Genomic DNA, 26,110 nt, shown 5'->3' on the forward strand with positions numbered 1-26,110 from the left:
CCAGGTCCCTTTCCAAATATTACTTTCACATCATTGACCATATCGAGGATGTCCTCACCAGTTCGGTTGCGAGGCTTGGTCTGGTGGTCTGCCTTACCTCTAAAATGCTTGCCTTTCTTTCTTACGGGGTGATTTACAGGAAGAAATCATCGATGCCCAAGGTACACGACCTTGCGACACTTTTTTAAGAATATACCTTTCATGTCACCGAAATAGTACGTGCATGCATTATATCCCTTGTTTGATTATAATGCGTGCATGCATTATATCCCTTAGAGCTGGTCAATCATTGATTGTTACGAACAACAATGCTCGCAGGTCAAAGTGCTCCTGCTTGTGCTCATCCCACACGCGTACACCTGACTTGTTCCACAAAAGTAGAAGTTCTTCAACTAGTGGCCTCATGTACACATCGATGTCGTTGCCAGGTTGCTTTGGGCCTTGGATGAGCATCGGCATCATAATAAACTTACGCTTCATGCATAACCAGGGAGGAAGGTTGTAGATACATAGAGTAACAGGCCAAGTGCTTTGACTACTGCTCTGCTCCCCGAAAGGATTCATACCATCCGTACTTAAAGCAAACCTTAAGTTTCTTGCGTCACTTGCAAACTCGGGGAATTCTCTATCGATTGCTCTCCACTAGGACCCATCAGCAAGGTGTCTCAACATATTGTCTACCTTACGGTCTTCTTTGTGCCATCGCAACAACTTTGCATGGTCTCTGTTTCTAAAAAGACATTTCAAGCATAGTATTATAGGAGCATACCACATAACCTTGGCAGGGATTTTCTTCTTGGGACATTCGCCCTCAACATCATCAGGGTCATCTTGCCTGATCTTATACCACGACGCGTGACATACAGGGCATGCATCTAACTTCTCGTACTCCGTGCCACGGTAGAGGATGCAGTCATTAGGACATGCATGTATCTTCTGGATTTCTAATTCTAAAGGACAGACTACCTGTTTTGCTTCGTACGTAGTGTTGGGCAATTCGTTATCCTTCGAAAGCATCTTCTTTTGGATTTTTAGTAACTCCACGAATCCCTTGTCAGATACACCATTCTTTGCCTTCCATTGCAGCAATTCCAATGTGGTACCTAACTTTTTCTGCCCCGCATCACAAGTTGGGTATAGCAATTTCTTGTGATCCTCTAGCATGCGGTCGAACTTGATCTTCTCCTTTTCACTTTCGCATTCTCTTTGTGCGTCACGAATGGCAGACCAAGATCGTTAGCGGGCTCCTCCTCTGCCCCTACCTCTTCTTCAGCGGGCTTCTCCTCTGCCCCAACCTCTTCTTCAGCGGGCTTCTCCTTTGCCCCCACCTCTTCTTCAGCTTCCCCCATTACAGTATCATTGAAGGCACCATATTCAGCAAAAATGTCATCATCGCCCCATTGTTCTTCTTCACCTTCTTCCATTACAACTCCGGTTTCTCCGTGCTTCGTCCAACAAATATAGTTTGGCTTAAAACCCGACTTGAACAAGTGTGAATGAAGAGTCTTTGAGTTAACATATTCCATCATATTCTTACCTACGGCACATGGGCAGCACATGAAACCATCGCGTTTGTTTGCCTCGGCCGCACATAACAAAGAATGCACGCCATCCATGAACTCTTAGGAGCGACGATCAGCATTGTACATCCAGTGCCGACTCATCTGCATTACATGACATAAATACCGTATTAAAACATAGAACATAATTAGTTAATTATACAACATGCATACCACCACAAAAGCTATAAATTTAAGAAGGCCTCGCTACAATGTAGACAATCCCAACTACCACTAAAAACACTAAAGCTAAAATGCACTTCAGCAGCACAAGGATTTCGTGACCAATCCCAACTAAAACAGATAAATCCCCTATTTGTTCAACATCTTTGGGCTTCTTCGGCTGGACCACTGCCTCATTAGCCGCCATATCTGCTTGTTGTGCAAGATATTTTTGCACGAGTTCAACATACTCTTCCTCCCAGTAGAAGCCTGAACATCCAGTGCCATCCCACTGAAATTAAAATAGAAAATTAGAACTTTAATCACAACCATCATGAAAATAGTTATAAACTATCCATAGTCATTAAATACGATAAAATAACTCACATTGCGATCTGGACACTTGTAGAAAATGCGACCCTTGTTGGGACCCTCCTTCTTCACTCGGTACACCATCACAATCTTCGTCTCATCACAACACTTACCGCATGCAATGAGTGGGAGGCGAAACCCATGAGAGGCCGAGGACCCGAAAGCAGTTGCCATCTACTCTCTATACTCATTTTTAATACACTATAAATTAAAAAACTCTAAAATTCTCTATATCTCTAAACAATGAAGTGTGCTATGCATGCTACAAATGAATGGTGAATACTAGTTTTTAATAGCTACTTTAACCTTCCTTCATGTAAATATGCAAGCTTGAAGTGATTTTGAGCTCAAATTGCTTACAAATAAAAAAACCACAATAAAGAACCATATATATATAGTGAACAAAATAAGATAAGACAATGGTGAAACATGAGAGTATGAAGTTGGTAACCTTTAGAACCGAAGAATCAACGAAGGAATTGAAGAAATCGATGGAGGAATCGAAGAATGGATGGAGAAAGAGCAAGAACACTGCTTAAATTTAAACTTAAGCTCTCAGGCGGGCTCGGGGAGGAAGAAGACGGCCAGCAGGATTTATAGCTCAAAAACATGTTTCAATAAATAACCATCCGTACTAGTTGACCTTGCTTACGTGATCATCACGGCGAGCATTTCTCTACTGGACGGCACCGTACTTGGTTAAGGAAGAGCTCCGATTCTACGAGGAAGGGAACACGGTCTTCCATGACCGTTGCTGCTCTCTCTCATAGAATCAAAGCTCCTCCTTGATGTCCATTACCGCTCGACAGAGAACATGCTCGCCGAGCTGAACACGGTCCGCAAGTTCAACTACTATGGATTTTCTATAATTTTCTAACTATTTTCTAAGTTTTTCATTTCATAAAAAGTTAAAATAAAATGTTTAGTCACGAAGTCCATAGAAATGACCATATTTTGACCTAGCAACGCATTGTCAATTGTCATTGCGTTGCATTGCACCCCGGACCAGACTCCGAATAATAAAATACTATGGTCGATCAATGTCGTTCTTTGTCGTACAGTCACACGGCGACGGCCGACGGACCCGTTCAACCACCAAATCTGTCAGGCCCGGCTGTTTGCGCGTACCGTCAAAAGGGAATGGATTTGCTTCCTATTGCACGGCCTTGCATTGCATCTGTCATACCAGTCAGAGGCACTAGTCCCTATACTCATTTCTTAATACACTATAAATTTCTCATTTTATAAACAAATAAAATTAAAAAAACTTTAAAATTTTCTATATCTCTAAACAATGAAGTGTGTTATGCATGCTACAAATGAACAGTGAATGCTAGTTTTTAATAGCTACTTTAACCTTCCTTCATGTAAATATGCAAGCTTGAAGTGATTTTGAGCTCAAATTGCTTACAAATGAAAAAAACCACAATAAAGAACCATATATATAGTGAACAAAATGAAATAAGACAATGGTGAAACATGAGAGTATGAAATTGGTAACCTTTAGAACTGAAGAATCGACGGAGGAATCGAAGAATTGATGGAGAAAGAGCAAGAACACTGCTTAAATTTGAACTGAAGCTCTCGGGCGGGCTCGGGGAGGAAGAAGACAGCCAGCAGGATTTATAGGGGGACCTTTAGTCTCGGTTGGTGGATCCAACCGGGACTAAAGGTCACTTTCCAGTCCCAGGCCACGCCACTAGCCGGGACAAGAGCTTTACTCCCGATTGGAGCCACCAACCGGGAGTAAATGTCGACCTTTAGTCCCGGTTGGTAGCTCCAACCGGAACTAAAGGTCCCCTGCCACAACGGCCTGGCGTAGGAGCCGTTGGGCAGGGACCTTTAGTCCCGGTTGGAGCCACCAACCGGGACTAAAGGTCTCTCTAGTCCCGGGTGCAATATTTCCCAGGACTAGAGCCTGGTTTGACCCTTGGATCAAATGTCTGTTCTCTACTAGTGGTACACCCCTTCAGAGGCACATGTATCAAGGTTTGATGCTTTGATACCATCTGTAACACCCCGCGTCCAAAATCTACTTAATTCCCAGCTCCTCACATGGAACGGGCCCACATACATGTAGCACCTCTCATACCTTTTCTCCTCGCTATGTTTGGAATGACTAGGACTATAAGCTGGCCCTCACCATCCTAAACTTCCAAGGTGGTACTAAAACCATCAACTACAACTCCTCATGTGCCTCATGAGTCAATAGCACAACTACTACAAGCTTCTCATGGGCTAGGGTATTACAGTATCATCCATTGCGTAGTGTCTTCCTGGTCGACATACTAGAGTACACCCTATGATCTAGTGGGCCTAATCATGTGATTCGGTGAATGCCCTTGTGGGGAAGACTAGTTGTTTCTTCTCCATTTCAACTTGGATCTTAATTAAACTTTAACATTGCATCCCTAGAACCTATTATAACTTGCCTAATGCATCTTCAGCACTTATGTTAGTCTTAGGCTTGTGTGGTCATCTCAATTACCAAAACTAAAAGATATAATCTTGGCAAAAGACACATGATCCTTACATTCTCCCCCACTTCAGTGATTTACTACAACACAAGCATCATGTCTTAAGTTCGTCTATCATGTCCTAGGTTTGTCACTATCCTTACAAGAACACATTTCATTAAGAGAACAAGCAAAATAATAATGAGTAAGCATCATATCATCGTCATGTTTCATATCATTACTATGATGCAAGGCATGGATCAAGGTTCATTATTCGAGAGAGATGATGATTCAAATTGATTTACATCTAGCTAGGCAAACCTAAATTCATGCACATACGTTCCGAAGCCACACAAGATAACCTTTCTATTTACTCAATAGTGTGTTTGAACTAGGCCCAAAGACCCGAGGGTCTTAGCTCCACATGTTCCAAGCCCATCCGTGGTGCGTGCTTTTCAACGACCATGCATGTCTGCCACCCTTGGAGGAGGGCATCCATGACACATGACCAACTAAAACCTTAGCGGTATTTGACTTATTAGAGCCACTACAGAAAAGCTTTATAGTGAAAGCCTACTGTTACACCTTGGAAGTGTAATGTGAGAGTTATAAACCCTGACACACGGAAAATAAAGACTTGTTGGTAAAGTTGCACATCCTCTAAAGAGTGTCTTTATTATAATAGTCATGCTCTCAATCATGAGCGGCCCGAATCCTTTCTGGTTACTTAGTGCTACTTATGGTTTGGTTATGATTAGTCTTGATGTTACATTTAGTTACTTATACTTGTTGCTTAAGCACAATCTAGTTACTCAAGTTGAACAAAATAAAATATGACCAACTAAATTTACTTATTATAGTAGTTCAATGCGTCTAACTCATGTTGTACTTGTTAAGTATGCTTATACTTGCAAACTCAAAATAATGGATGGGTACTAGATGGTGGTGATGTCACTGAATTTCCTTAGGAGTACTAAGCATGTGTTCACCAATTGATGTCCATGGAGGCTTCGTCAAGATAATAGTATTATGTTCAATTGTATTTTGTTAAAGAATAAGTCTCTTTTTTATAGCTTTTTAAAATCTTTGTAATAAATGCATTGTATTTGGTATTACTTATTTTGTCGCTGTACATTTGAATTGACTTACTAGGCACATATGGTAAGAGTCTTGTTTCATCCTTAAAACTAGACGATACTCTCCGCGTTGCTACGAGAATTGCAAAGAATTTGGAATGAAATTAAGTGGAGATGACATGAATAGTTTGCATTAAGAAGTTGGAAGTTAGTGGAATGACATGGCTATTAGTGGGAGATGATGTGAATAAATAGTGGGAAATGGTGCGGATGGCTTGCATGTTCAAATATAACTTGTAGTGGGGATTAGCTTTATAAGAGATATATAAAGTGGGTGTGACAACAAGCAATAAAGCTCTCCTAGCTAGACATAGGCCATAGTGTACCTGAACCATTATTGGTGCAACCCATCTAATCTACTGGCATTGATTCGTTGAATTAGTCATTGGAGGTCAAAAACACTGGCATGGTCCCCTAATCTAGCGATTCTTGGTCTATCGAAACTCCAAACTAAAATAATCCTAGCCGGATCTTGAAATTGGCTTGGCCAATTTGGTCAGTGTTGCAACATCAAGCTCCTCCACATGCTGCACATGATGTGCTCAAGTATTGGGCGCATCTAGTTCCAACAGGTCTAGGTAAGAACTATCTTCTTATCCCCATCTGTTGTGGTTGGAGAAGGTGTGAGTTGCTAGTGTTGAGGACCCCCAAGGCTAATAGTGGGAGGATGTGGCTTGGTAGTATCGCTGAGTGATGAATCTAGGTAGGTAAGGGATTGCAAAAAATGTGGCGATCATACTAACATACTTGTGGTGATGGACGTCATGGCAATGTTAGACGAAAGATGACGTAGGTAATAGTCCTCAACCGGTCCGCTGCACAAGATAGAAGGCAATGATGGTTCACGAGCGAATGCCATCGATCAAGATCAACTGAGCGGGGGACAACCTAGACTAGGATGGATAGGAATGGGTGGGTTGTCATTGCAGCTCTTTCAACGACATGCTTGTGTGAACTAGTGGAAAAGACATCCCTTTGCAAACTATACTTTCATACCCTCACCTTGTTGGCCCCTTTCTACATCAATTGGGTTCTTATCTTCCTTTCATATTCATAATTGGAGGGATATGCTAAGCCTACTACAAGAGCAAATGGTAGAGCTTATAGGGATAGGTCAAGCTCTCCAATAGTAGCAATAAAGGACACATATTTTTAACAATGGTTGGCAGTGAGGGAGAGGCTTCCGAATATCTACCTCTGTTCGATTAGACACCAGTCTTGTATGTGATGATCATGTGTGGCATGCATCATTTGGGGGGGAGAGAAAGAGAGATGAGATAGAGATAGATATAGAGATAGAGATAGAGATAGAGAGATAGAGATAGAGATAGAGAGCTTTTGGCTATTAGTTTTGGCATTAGCGATAGCAGAGTGTGATACTTAAAGAAAGTAATAGGAATGAAACGGAAATGGCAATAAAATTTTATTTAATGGGCAAGATTAAAGGGGAATAGATGGGTAGGGAATTGAGCCACAATTGAAAATAGATCTGGGAAGGGCCTCCGGCCTCTTCACGTCGCACCTCTTTGCCGCCGCCATCGCCGCCTCCGCCACCACCACCACCACCGTGGGCCAATTCCAATCTTGAATCCAGAGTCTTCTTAGGTGATCATGGAGTTCTCTAGTGAGAGCATGAGCTCGCCTGCTTCCTGGTACTTACTAAATATTGTTAACTCTCCTACTTTCATTATTTGCTTTGTTTAGAAATCTATCTTGTTGAAGGTCTTGTTCAGTTAAATCCTTTCCCCATGGGCAAGGGATTTCATCGCCCAAATCCTGACCAGTTCCAAGGAAGGGATTAATCGAAGATTGAAATGGGATTATAGTGAATCTATATAGATGCTAAGGGTTTTATGTATTACAGCGTTAGATACCTTGTGATTAGTTAACAAAAGAAGATATCATGTTTCCGTGGGATTTTATCCCCCAAATCTCGACTAGTCCCAAGGAATGGATTAATCAAAGATTGAAATGGGATTATAGTGAATATATACACATGCTAAAGGTTTTATTATTAGAGCATTACATGCCTTGTGATTAGTAAGCAAAAGAAGATACCATGTTTCCGTGTAAGTTGCCATTAGAAAACTTATGGATTAACACGTCAATTATATTACTTAGAGCAATGGTTTTACAAAAGGGCTTATTAGGTACATGTCATTACCATTTTGCATATTTTTTAAATGTTCCCCTACAAATTAAGATCGAAGTTGTAGACATATCATTGAGATTTACTTCTTATTCGAGATATGCCATAGGTTGTGGTAGGATCACCATGAGCATATCTACTCTAAGAGGAAAAAGCACTATAATAAATGGGCACTTGCGTGGGCTCTGCCAGCAGATAGAAGAATGATTTTGTGGCCATGGAGCAATATTGAGCCATGCAAGAGGGGAAGAGGTTGGGGAAAATCTTTGTATTGGCATATTTTAATTCTAGAAAATTGTAATGGCAAGGATCTAATTAATCCTTTAACAAATAGGTTGAGAAGAATGATTGTATTTTCATGCAACTATTTTATAAGTATTGAGATTGCCTTTGTTTGTATAAGTGTGTATCTGTTGAGATGGTAGTAGCACAGATAAAGTGGCATGTAATTATGTGCCTGGGATGAAAAAAAATTCCTATTTTGATTGACCCATTTCTATGGTGTTCTCTACTCAAAAGAGAAGACATGAGATAGTATAATGACGGCATATTTGTGCAATTTTTTTAGTACAAGAGTTTGTTTTATTTGGGCATTCATGTCTCTAGTAGGGCCTGTTTTGAATGTGTTGGGTTTTCCCCAAAATAATTTCTATATTTGGACTCATATCTATTTACATAAGTGCACCTATTTTATTCTAGTGGCCCTATTGGGAGAGCTTCTAGCAGCTTTTACTTCTCCAAAAAGCTTGAAAAGCTAGAAGCTCCCCAAACAGGGTAGCTTCTTGAAGCTGACAAAAGTTCCAAAAGCTATATTTTACACTAAAAGCAGAGAAGCTCCCTCATAGCAGTTTACTGAGCTTTTACAGAAAGCTTCTCCAGGCGGAGGAGCTTTTGGGAAAGCTACAGTTCCCCAAGCAGAGCCTATATCAAAGCTAGCAGATCTGGTGCTAAACTTGATGACACATCAGCTTGTCCCAGAATATATTATTGTTGAATCGCCTTGATGCTGAGCTGCATGTTGTGTGGACAAAATTCAATTGCATCAACGGGTAGAAAACCTTGTAGGTACCAAATGCAATGCACTTTATTCACAAGTTTCATTTACATGCTGGTGAGCAATCTCATACAAGTTTATTTATTCACAGTTTGGCACCTTGTGGATGATCTATTTCATAGTTTTATTGGAAATGTAGGTTTATTTCCATTTCTTAAAATAGGTATCACATTGGTTTAGTTCAAAAATTATAACTAAAAATTGTCCAATCTGTACAAAATCTACATACCTCTTTTGGTTCTTGAAAGTCAGCCCGGATGTTGAGAAAGTTGGCACATGCCAATTTTGCTCTATATGCTATGTTTTGGACTATTTTGGATCCAAATTTATCATATGGATATAGAAAATTTTATCATAAATTATTATTATTTTCCATGAATATGGATGGCCATCTTCAGAAAATAAGCTCATATGGTCTCGTATAGCCCATCATTTTTGTTCAAAAAGATTTGTACAGTATATATTATTTCTCTCCTTGCTTCACAACCATCAAGGCTATTGTGTAGACATCACTATCAATAATCAAAATCACAGGCTAACTGTGGTCCTTCATGTATTTTTACATTATTACTTTGATATATCATTTTTCCAACAGTTCTGTTTTTGAATCTTGATATAGAGAGTTGCTATTAACATATAATTTTAGGGCCATGCCATTTTTTGAAAGGCATTCATCTTTTGCCTTATTAGAGGTTGATCCACACATTATGATAGGGGAAATAGTGTTGTTAGCTGTTACACAAAAGGCAATGTACGGCCAAAACACAAATGTTTGATAAGGCATTCATACTGATAGGAGTAGTTGTTACCCTTCAAAACACAAAAAGGCAATGTACGGTCAGATACATGGAAATACATGCATCACGGTATCTGTCTGGATCTAAGAAGCATCGTGTAATTGTACACATAATCTTATATTTTTATCAATAGCACTGATAGATATTGGAACAAAATAATGGAACTTAATTTTGTTCCCCTAAAACTGTTTCTTCATGAAATCTATAACATTACTGAACTATATTAAAGTCACAGTGAAAATTGGTTTCATTTGTACTCTGCACTATGTCTTATGTGGAATGATTTGAAGGAAGCAAAAAGTCTACTTATGTAGCTAGCTCCAGTGTATTCTCTAATAGCAAAAAGTCACAGTGAAAATTGGTTTCATTTGTACTCTGCACTATGTTTTGGACCATTTTATCATATCAATATGTTTTTACAATGATTAGTTCATGTAACATCATGACCTTAGCTGTCTGGCATGAGACTGCATAAACATATATTGCAATTCAGCTAATATAATCCATCCATATTGCATTTTAACAAATAACCTATTTACTCTATAGAAGAAACTGAAAGTAAACACATAATGTTTTCTTTGACTACCAGGAACACCCCAGAGATGGCAGCCTCAAATTCTGAAGCAACATCTATTGGCTAGGGTCAAAAGGTGCCTGGTTTTGCCAAGCTTCAGGGTGAAAATTTTGTGTACTTTATACAAACTTATTCAGTCATCTTGGGGCGCAACACTGAAAGCTATATTGTAGACTTTGATCTCTCAAAATATGAATGCGGAAGCCAACGAGTTTCCCGTTGCCATGCATGTATATTCTATGACTTTAAACTCCACCATTTTGCCATTAAAGTCATTGGAAGAAATGGATGCACCATTCGGGAGGTCTCTTATCTCCCAGGTAGTGTCCCTATTAAATTGAATTCTCAGGACCTCATTGAGATTGCTGGAATAAAATTCTACTTTCTCCTACCATCTCGCTCCATCTTTGCCACTCTTGCTGCTCGGGATACTACTTCGTTGCCTCCACAATCTTCATCCCTTTTGCACCCTGCTGATTACCCTGGGCATCGAAATGCTAATGATTTTGGCCATAGCAATGGTGAGAATGGGGCCAAAATAATCAATGACAGGCAAGGAAAGTTGGTGAAACAAAACAGGAGTTTTTCTGGAGAATTGGAGATATCTAACTGCTATGGCATCAGTAATGCTGACCCCATTGGAACGCTTGATGGATGCGGTACGCTATCTCTGCTATAGTCTTATGCTAGATCCATTTTTCTCCTTTTTTTCCCTACATTCTAGCATACTAACAGAAAGTGTGGAATCACAAAATGACTTTATCCACATAGTTTATTTGCCAAATAATTCAAGTATACCTTGACTGCTGTATTGATTGTTGGCAGGCATTTCCTCTTTTTTGTGATGCTTTGCAATAAAGTACATTTGTCAGTGCAGGCTTGTCTTATTTTTTAATTATAGATGTCAAAAATTGTTTAGTTACTAAGAATGGTATTGATAATGGGAGCGTTTCATTTTTGTTGGCCACAAAATATGAATATGCTGTAATTAGTTTTGAATCAAGTGTAACGTGAATGACTTTTCCACTAGTAGAGAAATGGGTTGTAGTTCCGGTTGGTAACTGGCTTTAGTCCCGGTTTTCCAACCGGGACTACGAATCCGAGACTAAAGGTCCTAGCCTTTAGTCCCGGGTCACATAACCAGGACTAAAGGTCCATCCTCAGGAGAAAAATAAACGAAATTGTAGGGAGACCTCTCTTGCGATGTGTGAGATTCGAACTCAGAACCTCTTTCCTCGCACATAAACTCCTTACCAATTCAGCTGTACACCACATGTGACAGGGTCCTGGACACTCTCCTTTTGAATTGACCTGTGGGGTACCTTTAGTCCCGGGTGGGAGACCTTTAATCCGGGTTGGTGACACCAACCGGGACTAAAAGGTCACCCTTTAGTCCTGGTTGGTATTATCAACCGGGACTAAAGCTTGAAGGACCTTTAGTCTGGGTTGGTAACATCAACCAGGACTAAAGGTGGCCTGCTGCGAAAGCGTGCCAGGACAGGGGCCTTTAGTCCCTGTTGGTAGCTCCAATCGGGACTAATTCTTCCTTTACTCCCGGACGCAAAAAAATACCGAGACTAAAGCCCAAAATCGAAGCGGATGAAAGGTCATTTCTCTACTAGTGTTCATATGCCTTTTTTTGGAGGGGGCAGCAAGGATTGCCCCCCTACTAAGAGAAAACATCAAAACCCAAAGTAGCAAGATAGAAGAAAAAATGAAACAAGAAAGAGATTGCACAGCATCTAGTCATAACTCTAAAAAAGGAAAATAGGACTTCTTTGCCCAATTAATAATGAAAAGAAAATTCCTTCTTGAAGATGGCAGTACTCATCCAAAGGAGCATTATCTTACTGACCTGCTCTCATACAAAATTTTTATTTGTGTATCCCTAACTAGTTTTATTTATGCAGTCAGCAAGCTAGATATAAGTGCAGAGAAGGAAATAGACAATCAACAGCTCCTACTAGAAGAGAAGGATGCTGCGACGTGTCTTGCAGCCCTGATATCTGACCTATCTGGTCCTAAAGGATGGGTGCCTATGGAAAAACTCCATTTAGAGGTTTGTCATAGAAGAAAAATCTATTTTTTTGTAGAAATTATATTCTGGATTATTGACCATGCATTGATACAAAACAACATGAAATATGTTGGCATCTTTAATTTGACATTATTATGGACTGTTGAATTATCAATCATTACTCTATCAATGGTAAACTAAATTCAAGACTTGGCTTTGTCTTGCAAATATGTTAGATGCTGCACAATAGTGTACCATTTGTCCTTTTGTCTTGGTTAATTGTTGCAGTGGCTGCCATAGTGTGGTAATGTTTTCTAGGCCATATTTATTATCTGCAATATAGTGGTGACTATGTGAAGGTTGCAGTGTTGAAAACCCATATGTGCAAAATTATACAAAATAAAATATACATCTATTCTTCATTGGGGTGATAGTAGAATGTCTCTCTCTATATACATTAATAATTTGAAGTTTTGGGTATATTTTAACATTCAACACTTAGTATAAACTTTCCTTACCAAATACCTCCGTAAGGATTCCCATTTGCTATGACAAGTGGTGGTATTTTACTACTACCTACTTAAAAACACTAGAAAAAGTCCACCATTTCAGTAGTGATAAAATGTGTGCTATATGCTAGTAGCACGATCTTAGCAGCCAGGGAACGAGGACGCGTTCCACCTACCAGGAACTTCGTTGTCAAACGCGGAATGGGAACATGGCGGGACGCCGTCCTCATTGACGGCGGAACACGACTCGCAAACAGGAGCCATCACAGGAACGAAGCGGGTGCGAGGAAGAAGAAAACACACCTCAGGTCGCTCGCGGTCGCTAGCTGGTGCCGCTTGGCTCTCGCCGGCTGCCCGGACGCCGAGGGGCCGAGCCCGCGAACGGTGAACCCCACAGCGCCGCGCCGTCCCAGGAAGCGGCGAAGCGCCCCAAAGCCAGCCGCAGGCAGCAGCGGAGGCCGCCGCATCGATTCGTGTGGTGGGTGGTGCCCGTGCGCCGTGCCCGTGCGTGGGCGGCGGGTGGCTGTGCGGCGCTGCTGCTGCTGTGTGGTCGTGTGTGGGCTTTAGGGTGTCGATTAGCCTGGACCCTGGATTCCTAGAATGGGCTTTGGCCCAATAAAACAAAAACAAAAAACCTAGTAAAAGTATGCTGCGCTGGGGGTCGAACTAGGCACGTTCAAAAAAAAAAAAGGTCTCCATCCTGGCCCTTGTTTAGTTCACCAACTTTGCACCTTTAAATTTTGCACAGTGTAAGATTTTTTGTCACATCATGTCATATCAAATCTTTGAACACATATATGAAGTATTAAATATAGGTTAAAAAATAACTAATTATACAGTTTGGTTGTACTTTGGGAGACGAACGTTTTAAGTCTAATTAGTCAACGGTTGGACAATTATTACCAAATACAAGCGAAATGCTACAGTAACGCTACGGTGCTGCGTGCTTTTTGGATGCCAAAATTTGGCCCTAAACACACCCCTGTATGGACTAACCACCACGTTCCCTGCGTGTTCCAGCTCAACTTCGTCCGCCACTAATTGGCTGCTCGTCAGGACCAGCTGCTCGACGATGCAGTTGCCGTAGTAGCCTCTCTTGGCACCCACGTGCTTGCAGTTCACTGGATCCATGCTCAGCAGATGCTCTTGTGCTTGGAGGACGGAGGGAGGGAGGCTCGGGAGTGTGTCGTCCCACCTGGCCGGAGCCACCGACGACGATGGCATCCCGGTGGTGAGCTCGCCGACGGCCCACAAGAACCACGCCATCCCGGCGCCGTCGATGACGCCATGGTTCCAGGTCACCCCGAGAGCGAAACCGCCGCACGAGAACTCCGTCACCTGCATCAGCAGCAAGGGCTCACTTGGGGTGCCGCAGACCATGTCTAGGTAGTACACGGCTATAGTTGGCCATGCAGTCTGAGCCTGTCGGCCTGGCCCAAGACCTGTTTTTTTTTGCCCAGCCCAAGCACGGCACGGCCCGGCGGCAAGCGGGACCGGGCTGGCCCGGCCGTGCCTGGGCCCTACCCCAGGCATGTGGGCCGGTACGGCACGGCTTGCCCCCTCCCCCTCCCCCTCCCCCTCCTCCTCCCCTCCCCATGGGCCATGGCCCAGCGCGGCCCACGCGCTCCCCGCCGTCCCCGGCGTGCCTCCCCCCTTATATATAAGCGGGCACCGAGCACGCCCGCGACGGTTCTCCGCCTCTCCCTCACCCCGAACCCTAGCACCGGCGTCGCGGACGCCCCCTCCCCTTCCCTCGCGCGACCACTCCACTCCTCACAGCGCCGATGGCCGAGCGCGGACGCCGACGCCCCCTGCCCCTCCCTCTCCTCGAGCGACGCCACTGCGGGAGCGAGCGCGCCGGCCCCGAGCTCCACCCCGACGTAGATCCGGCCGAGCGTTGCCTCCTTCCTCGATCCCGCCTCCACCAGATTTGCGACGCCCGCCGTCCTCCTCACCATCCCTTGCCTCCGCGATGGCGCTGGATCTCCGCCGTGGATCTGGCCACCCTAGGTCTTCTCCACCGCGGATCTAGCTCCCCACCCTTGCCTCGACGCTGGCGTGACGCCTCCTCCCCGTCCCTGCCTCCCTCCCTCCATCACTCTCCCTCGGCGGCGCGCGGACGGGCAGATCCAGCGACCCCTCCCTTCCTTGTTTTCTCTCCTCTCCATCTCGCTCACCCCCTCTTCATCTCTTCCTCTCCATCGCTTGAGGGAGGGCGCCGCCTGCGCAGCTCCTGCCGGCTGCCCCTGAGATCCGGAGCTCCGTCGCTCCCAGCCCCGGCGCCCACCTCCTCCTCGCCTCCCCACGCGGCCACTCAGTGGGCCTCGGGCTGGCACAGCCTGTGAAAATGGCCGTGCTTCTCGGGCCGGCCCGGCACAGAAATCAGCCCATAGGGATGTGCCTGGACCAAAGGCCAGGCCCATGGCCCTGTGAGGCACGGCCCGAGAGGCACGGCGTGCCATGGCGGCCCGTTGGCTACCGGTCCGTGCTGGCACGGGCCCGTGCTGTGCCGGGCTGGGCTGGCCCGTTGGCCATCTATATACACGGCAAGTTCGTCTGCAAGCGTCCTTGCACCTAGTGACGACTGGTCCAAGCATATGACCTCCTTCATGGCATGGTCGGTGGACGCGGCTACAAATGCCACGCCCTCGCCACTGCACTTGATGTAGACGTTGTCGTCGTCATCGTCATCTCCGGCGACAATTCGACCGGCGAAAGGGTAGTAGTGGACCTATGCACGGGACAACACGCTGCGTATGGCCTCGGCAGCGTTGGGGATTGGATCCTCGAACACAAGCAATGTTGTGGCTGACACCTTGTACAGACCCTTGTCAAAAGACAAGAGTTTTATGGTGCACCTCAACGTAGCCAGCTCCAGATCCGAAGCTGGCCTGTCGACCATGGGTGAGGACTTCCTCACCATCACGCTCATTGTTCTTTGGGTAGTGGTGATGTACTAAGTGATGGTAGATCTTAGCCACCACCTGTCCACCTTCTCTGGCTTAAATATTGGTGAGAGTAAAGTTTGTGAAGAAGGTGTGCCACTGTCGTACTACTATGCAAAGTCAAACATCTTGTGGCACCATCCTTCGATTGAAATAAAACTAACAACCAGTTGGTAAAAGCATATTCCTGCTCATACTAACATCTTACTAATTACTATTACAAGTAGGGGTTTAGATGAGGCTCCACGCTAATCCTAATCCTTCCGATAAGTTTTTTTTATCAGTACCCTTACGAGAAGCGGTAATGCTATGATTAGGGTGTCCGTCCAGACGTGTGCATCTAGACGCCCCTGTTCCTGGGTGCGCCGCGACTGGGCCCAACACACAATCGGCCTTCTTCCCTCTACGCTTTCTCATCCATCTCTACCCCACGACAAAATCCCATCGACATAAATCCCCATTCGCTTTCGCTCTTCGTGGCTTCACCGCATTGGCTCCCGCCCACTCCGCCTCACCGCTGCGCACCACATCTGCCACCACACCACGCCCACTCCTCCTATAGATGCTTGCTGGCGCCCGCCCCACTCCGCATCACCGTTGCTCGCCACGTCTGCTGCCACGCCACGCCCACTCCTACAAAACCTCGTCGATGCCGGCATATGGTCAACGAGTCGGACGTCTTTGGTGGCGCGGGGGACGACAACGATGACTTCCTCTAGGCGCTCAACAATGCGGACCTCCCTGGTAGGGACCTCGACCTCGGCATGTGGAAGCTCCTGGCCATCACGGCGCTCTCCTTCGCTGGCATGGCCGCGCTGCTCGGTTACCTCGTCCAAGTAGCAAGGTGACATTACGTAGCGCATGTTGCAAGCTTGTGTTTCAAGTATTTTAGATGTTTCATCTGGATGTTGCAAGTGTTTCATCTTGATGTTGTAAAAGTAGATCGTGACGTTGCACATGTTACAATGGCTATATATGTATGTTTCAAGTGTTTGTTCTAAATGTTTCATCTATTTTTACAGATGTTCGTTGTAAGTGTTTCATCTAGATGTTGCATATGTTTCACACGTATGTTGCAAGTGTTTTGTCTGGATGTTACATATGTTTGCAATGGTTTTTTTCAAGAGTTTCCATGTGTTTGGCAAGTGTTTTAGACACATGTTGTAAATGTTTCAGTTGTTTCGTACGTATGTTGCAAGTGTTTTATCTGAATGTTTTAAAAATAGACCGAGATGTTGAATATGTTGCAATGTGACCACCCTGCCACAATCGCCTATTACAGCTGCTTGGGCGTCGTGCATGCTCGTGAAGAGCGGAGGGATGGAGCGCTACTCGACAGCGGGCGCGGAAAGTGGAGGGCGATGGCGTCAGGGACGCAGGCTTCCCCGCGCAGCATGCGCGGGTGGCAAGCACAGGGGCGCGTGCAATCCGGACAGAGGCACAAAGGGGGGGCGCAGTTTCCTGGGAGCAATAGCGTCAGGCGCAGAAACGAACTGCAGCCACGGGCGTCCGGACATGTTCATCCATTTAGATGTCCAGGCGCTAGCAGTATCGTACGAGAAGTGATAGAATAAAACTAAAGTCCTAGAATCTTCAAAAGATTAGAAACAACTAGCCTTTAATTTAGTAAACAATAATCATCACATAATGCAATTATTTCTAGTGGTGGGCCTCTTAAGAGTGCCACCTCTATTAGCTCAATTTCTGGAGGGGAATCCTAGCAATACCCACCTCTGGTAATAACAAATTTTAGAGTAGGACATCTTAACAAGTCTGCCTTTCTTAATCAATTAATGGAGGTGGACATCCTAAGATGGCAAACTTTGTAAATAATCGACTAAAAGAGGTGGCAATGCCCGTCTCTACAAATGGTTAACAAAGGTGGATATTTGCATGATATCTGGCTGACCATTTATTGAGCTGACTAAGATGCCCATCTTTGTTAATTAGGGAGTTTATCTCTTGAAATACTATTTATAGTAGTGCATCTAGATCTAGATCTAGATCTATATCTAGATCAAAACTATTCACCATTCATGGATGGTAGTCACAGCACCCATATATACTTATGAATTTGAGGATATATAATTGAAAAAAACAAGTGAAGCTACTCAATTCAACAAATTTTGGATAATATGGTGTCAAAAATAGCGAAATGTCATTCATTCTTTGTACAGACCATGAAAAAAAAAACTAGCTGACCAGCTCCAATTAAGCCACAAATTATGGAGAGAACTTGTAAAGAGACATTGGTTAGCCATAAACTTACCTCTTAAGCAATTCTAGTAACAGAACCGACCAAATTATAAGAACGTAAGTACAAAAACAATCACTGAAGTGATCAAATTCCTGTACTTAAGCTCCCATAATCCCGGTAGTCCAGAAATCACGAAGGATTTCAACCAACTCTTGACATACAAACCAAGACCGTAGTGATTCAACACAACACATCATTCGTTACAACATTTCACAAGTAGCATTCGGATTACATCCATCAGAGTTCAAATAAAATATTACAAACCAAGTTCAATTTCGCGGAAGCAACATAGTTTAGTACATAACTTCATAGTTTCAAATACATTGCCAGGTCTTAGTCATATCCCACAAAAGCATCTTCAGATACGAGAACTAGGAGAGACCATGCCCAACGGTCTAGTCTTCATCCCCAGTCGGGAGAAGGCAATACTTGCAGCAACCAAAGTAGAACTGGTCATCTGCAACAGGTGGGAGATAAAACCTGAGTACGTAAAGGTACTCAGCTAGACTTATCCGTCAAAATTAGAAATAAAGGACACCAAGGGTCATGCAAGGCTTATGAGGTGGGCTAGCTGGACACAGTTGCATAAAAGAGCTTATGAATATAGTAACCAATTTAAACTTCGCATCAAGTTTATCATTATTTACCTGTCCGCTAGATTTGCACCTGTACTAGAGCACTCACTTATTAGGAGCAAACAATATTAACCATAGTAGGTATAATAAGGTTGTCATCATCATATCATCATTTCTGAACCATTATGTTATTTAGTGTATCTACATTGGAGATAAGCCCGTCAAGTTCTCACTAACCGGGAGAGACGGTGACTCGAATCGAATTATAACTCAGCTGAGGGGGTATTCCTAACTCTCATCCTGGCATACTTTGCAAGGGTAGCCATGGGTCACCTTTGGTACAACTCAGGAACCAAATTCGCGGGTTCGATCAGCGCCAGCGCTCTCAGGGATTACCCTTCTATCAGGACGATCAGGACTTTTAAATCACCTGCCCTTTGACTCACGCCTACGGCTTCCTTCCGAGGCGTATTTTATACTTATCGACTCCTGGCCTGAGGTGAGCTACTCGGCTTCGTGGTCGATCTCCAGACCCGGCCAACTAAGAGAGAGGCATGCGTTCAACATGAACAGGAAAGGCTCCAAGATTCAGTCCTTAAGCGACACAAACAGAGTCACTGCAAACCGGCAAGCCTCCGCCCGGTCTTCAATTCAAATTGAGACAGGTTCTTTTCTACGATAGCAAATATAGCCAACCGTGCCATATGTATGTCCCTATATCTCGCAGGTGACAGGAAATCACCTGACTTCTACCGCGTTTAAGCAGGGCTAAGCACTACACGAACCTGAGCTATATAGGATTCAAGGTATCAATATCTAGGCAAGGATTGGATAACCAATGCAGCAAATTTTTGCATCCAACACCTAAACTTAATGCAACAATATATATATGTAACAATAATACTTTAACTGTATTTCGGAAATTAGGAGGCTTAATATGCTCCCGGGCTTGCCTTTCACAAAGTTACATGGACGGTGATCCGGGCACTCAACGACGACCTCGTCTGGCACCTCTCCCGAGGGCTACACCTCCTGAATCTCCGGTGTTGGCTGCTGTTGCTCCCCGCTCGGTTCCTCGAATTCCAGTAGTGTCACACCTTCTGGTACACCTATTGCATGCCGATGTATAAGATAAATATCATGGATGCATAAGGAATGACATGATGCTCATGATGAATGGATCACAGTAAGTGTTTAACGAAACATCACTAGACACTCGTTTACCGATTAAGAATAGCTCTATTCAAATCACTTTAAAGCATGTATCTAACTTAACTTGAAGAACAAGATCAACTTACCTAACTTGCATAACCTAAGATAAAGATGCTCATCTTCAGTTAAAGGCCTAACACCTAGGAACATTACCACAAGCTTAGGAATAGTAAAGGCATACTTAAATCAACAGTTAAAGTTTCATATGCACACGAGTACTTCCTTAATTCAATCACAACAAGAGTTCTACAAATTCAAATGACTTGCATGAGGACATTTTGGAAAGCTTATGAAATTCTCTACAATTCATTTGTAAACATCAAAGCATGATTCTTACGTTAACCAAATTGAATTTAAGTAAACCTAGAATCTGTCCAGAAATAACAGGTCTACTAAATTAATTATTTAGTGATGATGCAAAAGCATAATTGTATCAAACCAAGTTTACCAACTTGTTGCACATGCTAGAGGAACATCAGAAAGTATAGTGCCAACTTCTAAATAAATTATTTAATGCCCTTTTCTAATTTATTTAGTTAATTAGGTGATTAAAGCAATATATAGTAAAACTATTCAGAAAAATCTACAAAAATTACAGTAGCTATCTCATGCTTTACATAGACTACCATAAAAATTTCAAAGCCATTGGGCAAGCAGAACTTGTTGTATCCAAAATAACAGGTGGCATGTCTATTTCTATCATAATTAGGAAATCCTAATGAAAAGTGTCAAGCAATAGATTTCACATTTTTCCTAGCATCATTCTATCATAAGAATAGCACTCACCAAATTTTACCTTTACTGGATCTATAGAAAAATTATAAAAATTCACACAAGATCCATCCATGCAAAAAAGAGAATTTTCTAACTTCTACATATAGTGTCCAAAATGTATGAAAATTTAACTACAAGCTATTCATGATATGAGCAATACACCATAAAAATTTCATGCCATTTGGAGCTACATAGAAAAAGATATAATTACCCCTATTTCCTTCATGATTAAAAGAGATAATTAGCAACTCCATTTTTCATAACAGAACATGGCATAAATTATATTTTTAATAAAAACTAGATATTATCATGAACTCAACAAAATTGGAACCACATCATTTGAATCTACCAACTAGAAGATACATATTTTTGAATCTATACACAAATCTGTGAAAAGAATAAAACAAAACAAATTTGAAACCCTAACTCTACTGCTGGGCCGGCCCGAAGGACACAACAGCCCACGACGCACGCGCAAGCGCAGCCTAGCCTCGGCACGGCCTAGGACTCGCTCCCGCCTCCGCTTTAGCGACTGACAAAGGGGCCCCGCACGTCAGCGAGACAGACAGGGGAGGGAGAAGGGACGGCGGTGCAGCTCGTCGCCGGTGACAGCTCCGGCGAGGCCATCGGTGCTACGGTGTTCGCCTCACCCATGCACATCTAATGGTGCCATCTATTGAAGCTATTGCCACGGCTAAAGGGGGTGGCGACGGTCATGGCGGCGCACGGCCACGACTTGGCCGGCTCCGGTGAGGCCTGACCCTGTAGGGCGCTGCTAGGCTCGATACGAGCTTTCGGAGTTCACTACCAACCTAAACAAGCAAGGAAGAGGGGAAGGCCGTGGTGGCAGTTGGCCGCGTGGAGCGCCAACTCCAGCGAGGTCCCACCATGGCGGCGGTGGAAGAAATGGCGAATACGCCCTTACCAAGCCTCAAACGGACCGACTGAAAGGTGGAGGTGGTAGAGGAGATCACGGCAAAGCTAGGGGCAAGATAGCCGACGCGTTTTTGCAGTGGCGAGCGCGCAAGGCAATGGCAACGCTCGGTCGGAAATGGAGGAGCTGCTGCGGCTTCGGTGCTGCGCGCGGTGGAGGCGAAAGAGTGCAAATGAAGCTGATGACTCGGTCGGGCAGGCGCGCGGGGTGCTCATGTCACGGCCAGCAGCGCCAGGATGCCCGTGGCGCGTGGCAGCGCGAGCAGAAGTCCGGCGACGGGTGGCAAACACGTGGCGTTCGTTGTCTGATGGCTGTCAGTTACTGTAGCTCACATTCAGACAACGGGAACCGGCTGATAGCGCAACTTCAATGTCTTAATACGGCTAAACCGTTGATCCATTGCAAAAACAGTGTACACGAAAAATGTAGGTCTACCATCCATCTACAATTTCTTTTCAAGGACCATCATCTAATTCGCCATGGATCAGAAGTTACATCAAGCCAAAGTTGGCTTGATCCAACTTAGAAACATTTTTCAGTGTTGAATCCACCATCAATAATGACTTGTGGGCCATGTTTGAGGCTGTTCCACACATTTTTATGAGTTGATCATAAAATAACTTTTGTTCCTTGATAAATTAGCTACAACTTTGGTAAAGAGTGCACAGCCATGCAAGATCTCTAAGTTGGACTTTTTAATCAGTCAAACAGAGTCACCCAATGGGTCATTTCAAGTCAAACCTCCCCTAAAGGGCAATTTGGTCATTTTGATCTACATGAACAATGTCCCATCAATTACCCTAAGTGTAGTTAAGGTGTATTAGACCATAATCAACCACTTTTACACAAGTGCTATACCAATTTCTAATGATCACTTGTGATAAAGCAACAAAACAATCAATTCACTCAAATGTTGCAATTTCATGTTTCACACATTTCATGACTTTGTTGTTATTTTATACATGTCATATTACTACCATGTTGCCATGTTTCAAGGTATGAGAAACTCATGTTGCATTCACATGTTTCATTACTACCATTCACAAGCAAATCAAGTATGAAACAACAGAATTGCGAATGTTGCATATGTATGTTTCAGTGACAATGGCATGATGACATAGATGATGCCTATGTTTATGAAATGAATGCAATTTTGTGGAAGCCAAACACCTAGGGTGTTACAATTCTCTTGAGGAAATGAATATCAAACCCCCTCCCTTCCCTTATATTTGGCAATTCTCTCGAGGAGATGAATATCAAGGGGTCAAACATTTAAAGATGGCTTGACCTGGAAGCTAGTAGTATATGTTGGGGAAGAATCAATTTATATAGAAATAGTGTTGTTAGCTGGTTGTACCAACCTTTAGTGTAACACGTTTGTACTGGCGTTCACATAACCATGACGCTAGTATAAATAGGGCAATCTCTACTGGCGACCAGCGTAGAAGTGCCTATCTCTTCTAGTGGCTAATTAAGTCAACCTTCAATGGAATTAGACACATTGATACCGGCGGTTAGACCGGGTGACAATAATTGTCGTAAGTTGTACTAGTACCTCGAATTCCGTTGAAAGGCTTCACCAAATTCAGCTCCTTTTGTCCAACTGTAGCATGAGCTAGAGGCCTACAGCTACCAGAACAGTCTTAGGCCCGTTTCCTAGAGCTCCAGCTCCGAGATCTATGTCGGAGCTACAGTTTGTATTATGTTGGAGCTACAGTCTGTAGGCTAAGTTAAAGTAGTTTCAATATTTAGATCTGATCTAAACAATGTACAAAATGAGTTATATAAATGCACTTAACACTGCAGCTCTAGATCTAAGATTTTCTAGAGCTACGAATAATCAGCTCTAGATTTTCTAGAACTAGAGATCTGCTAAACAGAGCAAACATTTCTCGGGACCATTGTAACTAACTCCTAAAAAAAGAAGAACAAGGTCAACAAACGGCCTTAATCCATCTGTCCCTTTATGATCTCGGTGGTGGTCATCTTAATGAGATCCCACGCGCTCCGCACGTGCCTCTCCTCCTGTAGCGTCGAACCCACCGCGAACCTCAGCACGAACTTGCCACCGATCACGGTGTTGGCCAGGAACACCCTCCCGCTCCGGTTCAGCCGCTCCATGAGCTCCCGGTTGGCCGCCTCGGCGTCCTCCTCCGTCATGCCGGCGGTGGCACTCGGCCTGATCCTGAAGCAGACGAGCGCGAAGTTCCTCGGAACGACGACCTCGAACCGGTCGTCGGCGCGCACGCACTCCTCGAACATCTTCGCCATGGCGACGTCGCTGCGGATGTGCTGCCGGAGCTTGGCGGCGCCGTAGGTGCGCATGACCATCCAGAGCTTGAGCCCGCGGAAGCGGCGGCCGACGCCGACCTGCATGTCCTTGAGGTCGGTGACGGCGCCGGACTCGCTGGCGTCGTTCCGCAGGTACTCCGGCCGGGTCTCCAGGGACTCGGTGAGCCGCCGCGTGTCGCGCACCCACAGGCAGGTGCAATCCAGGCACGTGAGTAGCCACTTGTGCGGGCTCAGGCTGACGGAGTCCACGCGCTCCACGCCGTCCAGGTGGTGCCGGAACTCCGGGCAGATGCACGCGCTGCCGGCGTACGCAGCGTCGACGTGCACCCACGCGCCGAACGCGGCCGCGGCGTCGGCCGCGGCGCCCACGGGGTCGACCGCGTTCGACGACGTCGTGCCGACCGTCACGCACACGTACGTCGGCACGAGCCCGGCGTCCGCGTCGCGCCGCATCGCCTCCAGCAGCCTCGCCGGGTCCAGCGCGTAGTCCGTGTCCGCTCCGGTGGGGATGGACCGGATGTTGGCCGGGTCGAAGCCGGCGAGACGGCACGCCTTGAAGAAGGTGGAGTGCGTCTGGTCAGGAGCGTACACCGTCAGCCGCGTGATCCCGGCCATGCCGTCGGAGCCGCTCCGGCGCAGCGCGGAGTCGCGGGCCGCCACGAGCGTCACCAGCATCGCCTCGCTGGTGGTGCCGAGGATGACGCCACCGCCTCTAGTGCCAGTGCCTGCAGTGCCATTGCCCGTGCCTCCTCGCCCAGCGGCAGCAGCTGCAGCGCTGGTGCGGCGGTTCATGAAGCTGTCGGGCAGGAGGAGGAGCTGCGCGAGCCAGTCCAGCGCGAGCGCCTCCAACTCGGCGGCGGCGGGGTTGGCCTGCCAGGTGAACCCGACGGTGTTCATCGCGGAGGCGACGAGCTCGCCGGCGATGGCCGCGGCGCTGCTGGTTGCGGGGAAGAAGGCGAAGAAGTTGGGGCTGGCCCAGTGCGTGGTCCCGGGCACCACAGCCTCGCGGAGCTCGTGCATGGCGACGTCGAACGGCGCGGCGGCGTTCGGCGGCGCGGCCGACTTGAGCTGGCGGACCAGGTAGCCCGGCTCGACGCCCGGGAGCACGGGGAGGGACTCCACGGACTTGTAGTAGTCGTAGACGAAGTCCACGGCCTTGTGGAGGTAGGACCGGACGTCGTCGGCGTTCAGCGGATCGAAGCGGTCGGTGTCGGCGGCGAACGCAGCGGCCATGGCGGAAGGGTTGGTGGAAAGGCTGCCCATGTCTGTTGGTTTGATGATCGTTACTGACCTAGCTAGCTAGCGGGTAAAATTTCAGTATCTGTCGGAAGCAATGCAGCAAAGCTCGATCGATCGAGCTGTGGTCTGTGGATCGGAAGAGAGCAAGAAGAAGCAGTTAGGGGAAGGGAGATGCTGTGTGGTGTGATGCATGTGGACGCTGTGGTGCTGGTGCATGCATGGTTTATAGCCAAACGGAGATGCCGGGCTTGGAGATCAAATGGCATGAGGAAGCCATTTGATGAAAACTTCAAGTGGATCTCACAGTTTCAATCAAAGGAGGAAAAAAGCGACAAAGTGATACCCCTGTTCGCTTGAACTTATCAGCCGGCTTATCAGCTTAGAATCTACAGTATTTTTCTCTCATAATAAAACAGCTTCAGCCGGCTTTAATACCAGCCGAACAGGCCTACTCCATCGTTAATCACGGTGTGGCTCACTCAATATTCCATGTAGTAGGCACCCATATACTACACCACCGAGTTGGTGTTATAGGATGGTTATGCTGAAATCTAAATAGCGATTTGCCACTAAAGAAAGCCTAAGACTGTCTTCAATAGGTGATCCATATATGGGCACCCAAACCCAAAAATGGGTAGCAGGAGACCTAAAATTAGTCTCCAATAGAGTACATATACGGAAGACCCATTTTGGGTTGTCTGAGAGGCACAACCTAAATATGAGTATCATCTCTCCTGGAAACTCATTTGCAGAAATGATTCTCTTTTGGGTCGTGTTGTTGTAGAGGATGTCGAATGGGTATTAAACCCTTTGACTGTAGCACTACCCAAATATTGAATGGGTCTTATATTTTGAGTGTTGTTGTTGGAGATAGTCTAATGTTCTGAGTCACGACAGACGGAGTAATTAATAACACTCCAGTTGACAATGCTGGCAAGCATGTCAACGGATGGGATTAGGGAGGACACGAGGTGCAGCAAACATGGCTTACCACTCTCGAGAAGAGTTCCACGTCACCTGAGAGAAGATAACATTTGCGCTGTCAGAACCTTGGGACCTTTGTGGACCTTTGTGGTTCACTGATAATAATACTATTG

At 45.1% G+C, this 26,110-nt stretch overlaps 2 protein-coding genes, 1 long non-coding RNA gene and 1 pseudogene across 3 annotated transcripts; 1 reads left to right on the forward strand and 3 right to left on the reverse strand.

The window, feature by feature from the left end:
- Positions 1-1,761: 1,761 nt before the first annotated feature.
- Positions 1,762-13,302, reverse strand: LOC136487108 (uncharacterized). The gene is made up of 3 exons (XR_010767136.1): positions 13,089-13,302; positions 2,109-2,274; positions 1,762-2,013 (listed from the first exon to the last, which is right to left on the reverse strand). It is a non-coding gene; the product is annotated as an uncharacterized lncRNA (long non-coding RNA).
- Positions 10,288-12,576, forward strand: LOC136487248 (FHA domain-containing protein FHA2-like; annotated as a pseudogene).
- Positions 13,303-13,562: 260 nt separating the features above from the next.
- LOC136489492 (alcohol acyl transferase 1 allele RGa-like) lies at positions 13,563-14,743 on the reverse strand. Its single transcript, XM_066486111.1, has 3 exons — positions 14,495-14,743; positions 13,782-14,123; positions 13,563-13,568 (listed from the first exon to the last, which is right to left on the reverse strand). The coding sequence occupies exons 1-3, from the start codon at positions 14,741-14,743 to the stop codon at positions 13,563-13,565; spliced, it is 597 nt and encodes a 198-aa protein (XP_066342208.1).
- An 8,686-nt stretch (positions 14,744-23,429) lies between these two features.
- On the reverse strand, positions 23,430-25,037 carry LOC136489494 (tryptophan decarboxylase 1-like). The gene has a single exon (XM_066486112.1). The coding sequence runs from the start codon at positions 25,035-25,037 to the stop codon at positions 23,430-23,432; it is 1,608 nt and encodes a 535-aa protein (XP_066342209.1).
- Between the last annotated feature and the right edge of the window lie 1,073 nt (positions 25,038-26,110).

Source organism: Miscanthus floridulus, chromosome 10, assembly GCF_019320115.1.
Source record: "Miscanthus floridulus cultivar M001 chromosome 10, ASM1932011v1, whole genome shotgun sequence".
Taxonomy (NCBI): Eukaryota; Viridiplantae; Streptophyta; class Magnoliopsida; order Poales; family Poaceae; genus Miscanthus; species Miscanthus floridulus.

Coding starts and splice junctions, on each gene's coding strand:
- LOC136489492 (XM_066486111.1), bottom strand. CDS start 14,743: ATGGTGAGGAGGACGGCGGGCGTCGCAAATCTGGTGGAGGCGGGATCG. Junction 14,124..14,494: donor CGCCGGTGCTAGGGTTCGGG/GTGAGGGAGAGG, acceptor CTGCTGATGCAG/GTGACGGAGTTCTCGTGCGG.
- LOC136489494 (XM_066486112.1), bottom strand. CDS start 25,037: ATGGGCAGCCTTTCCACCAACCCTTCCGCCATGGCCGCTGCGTTCGCC.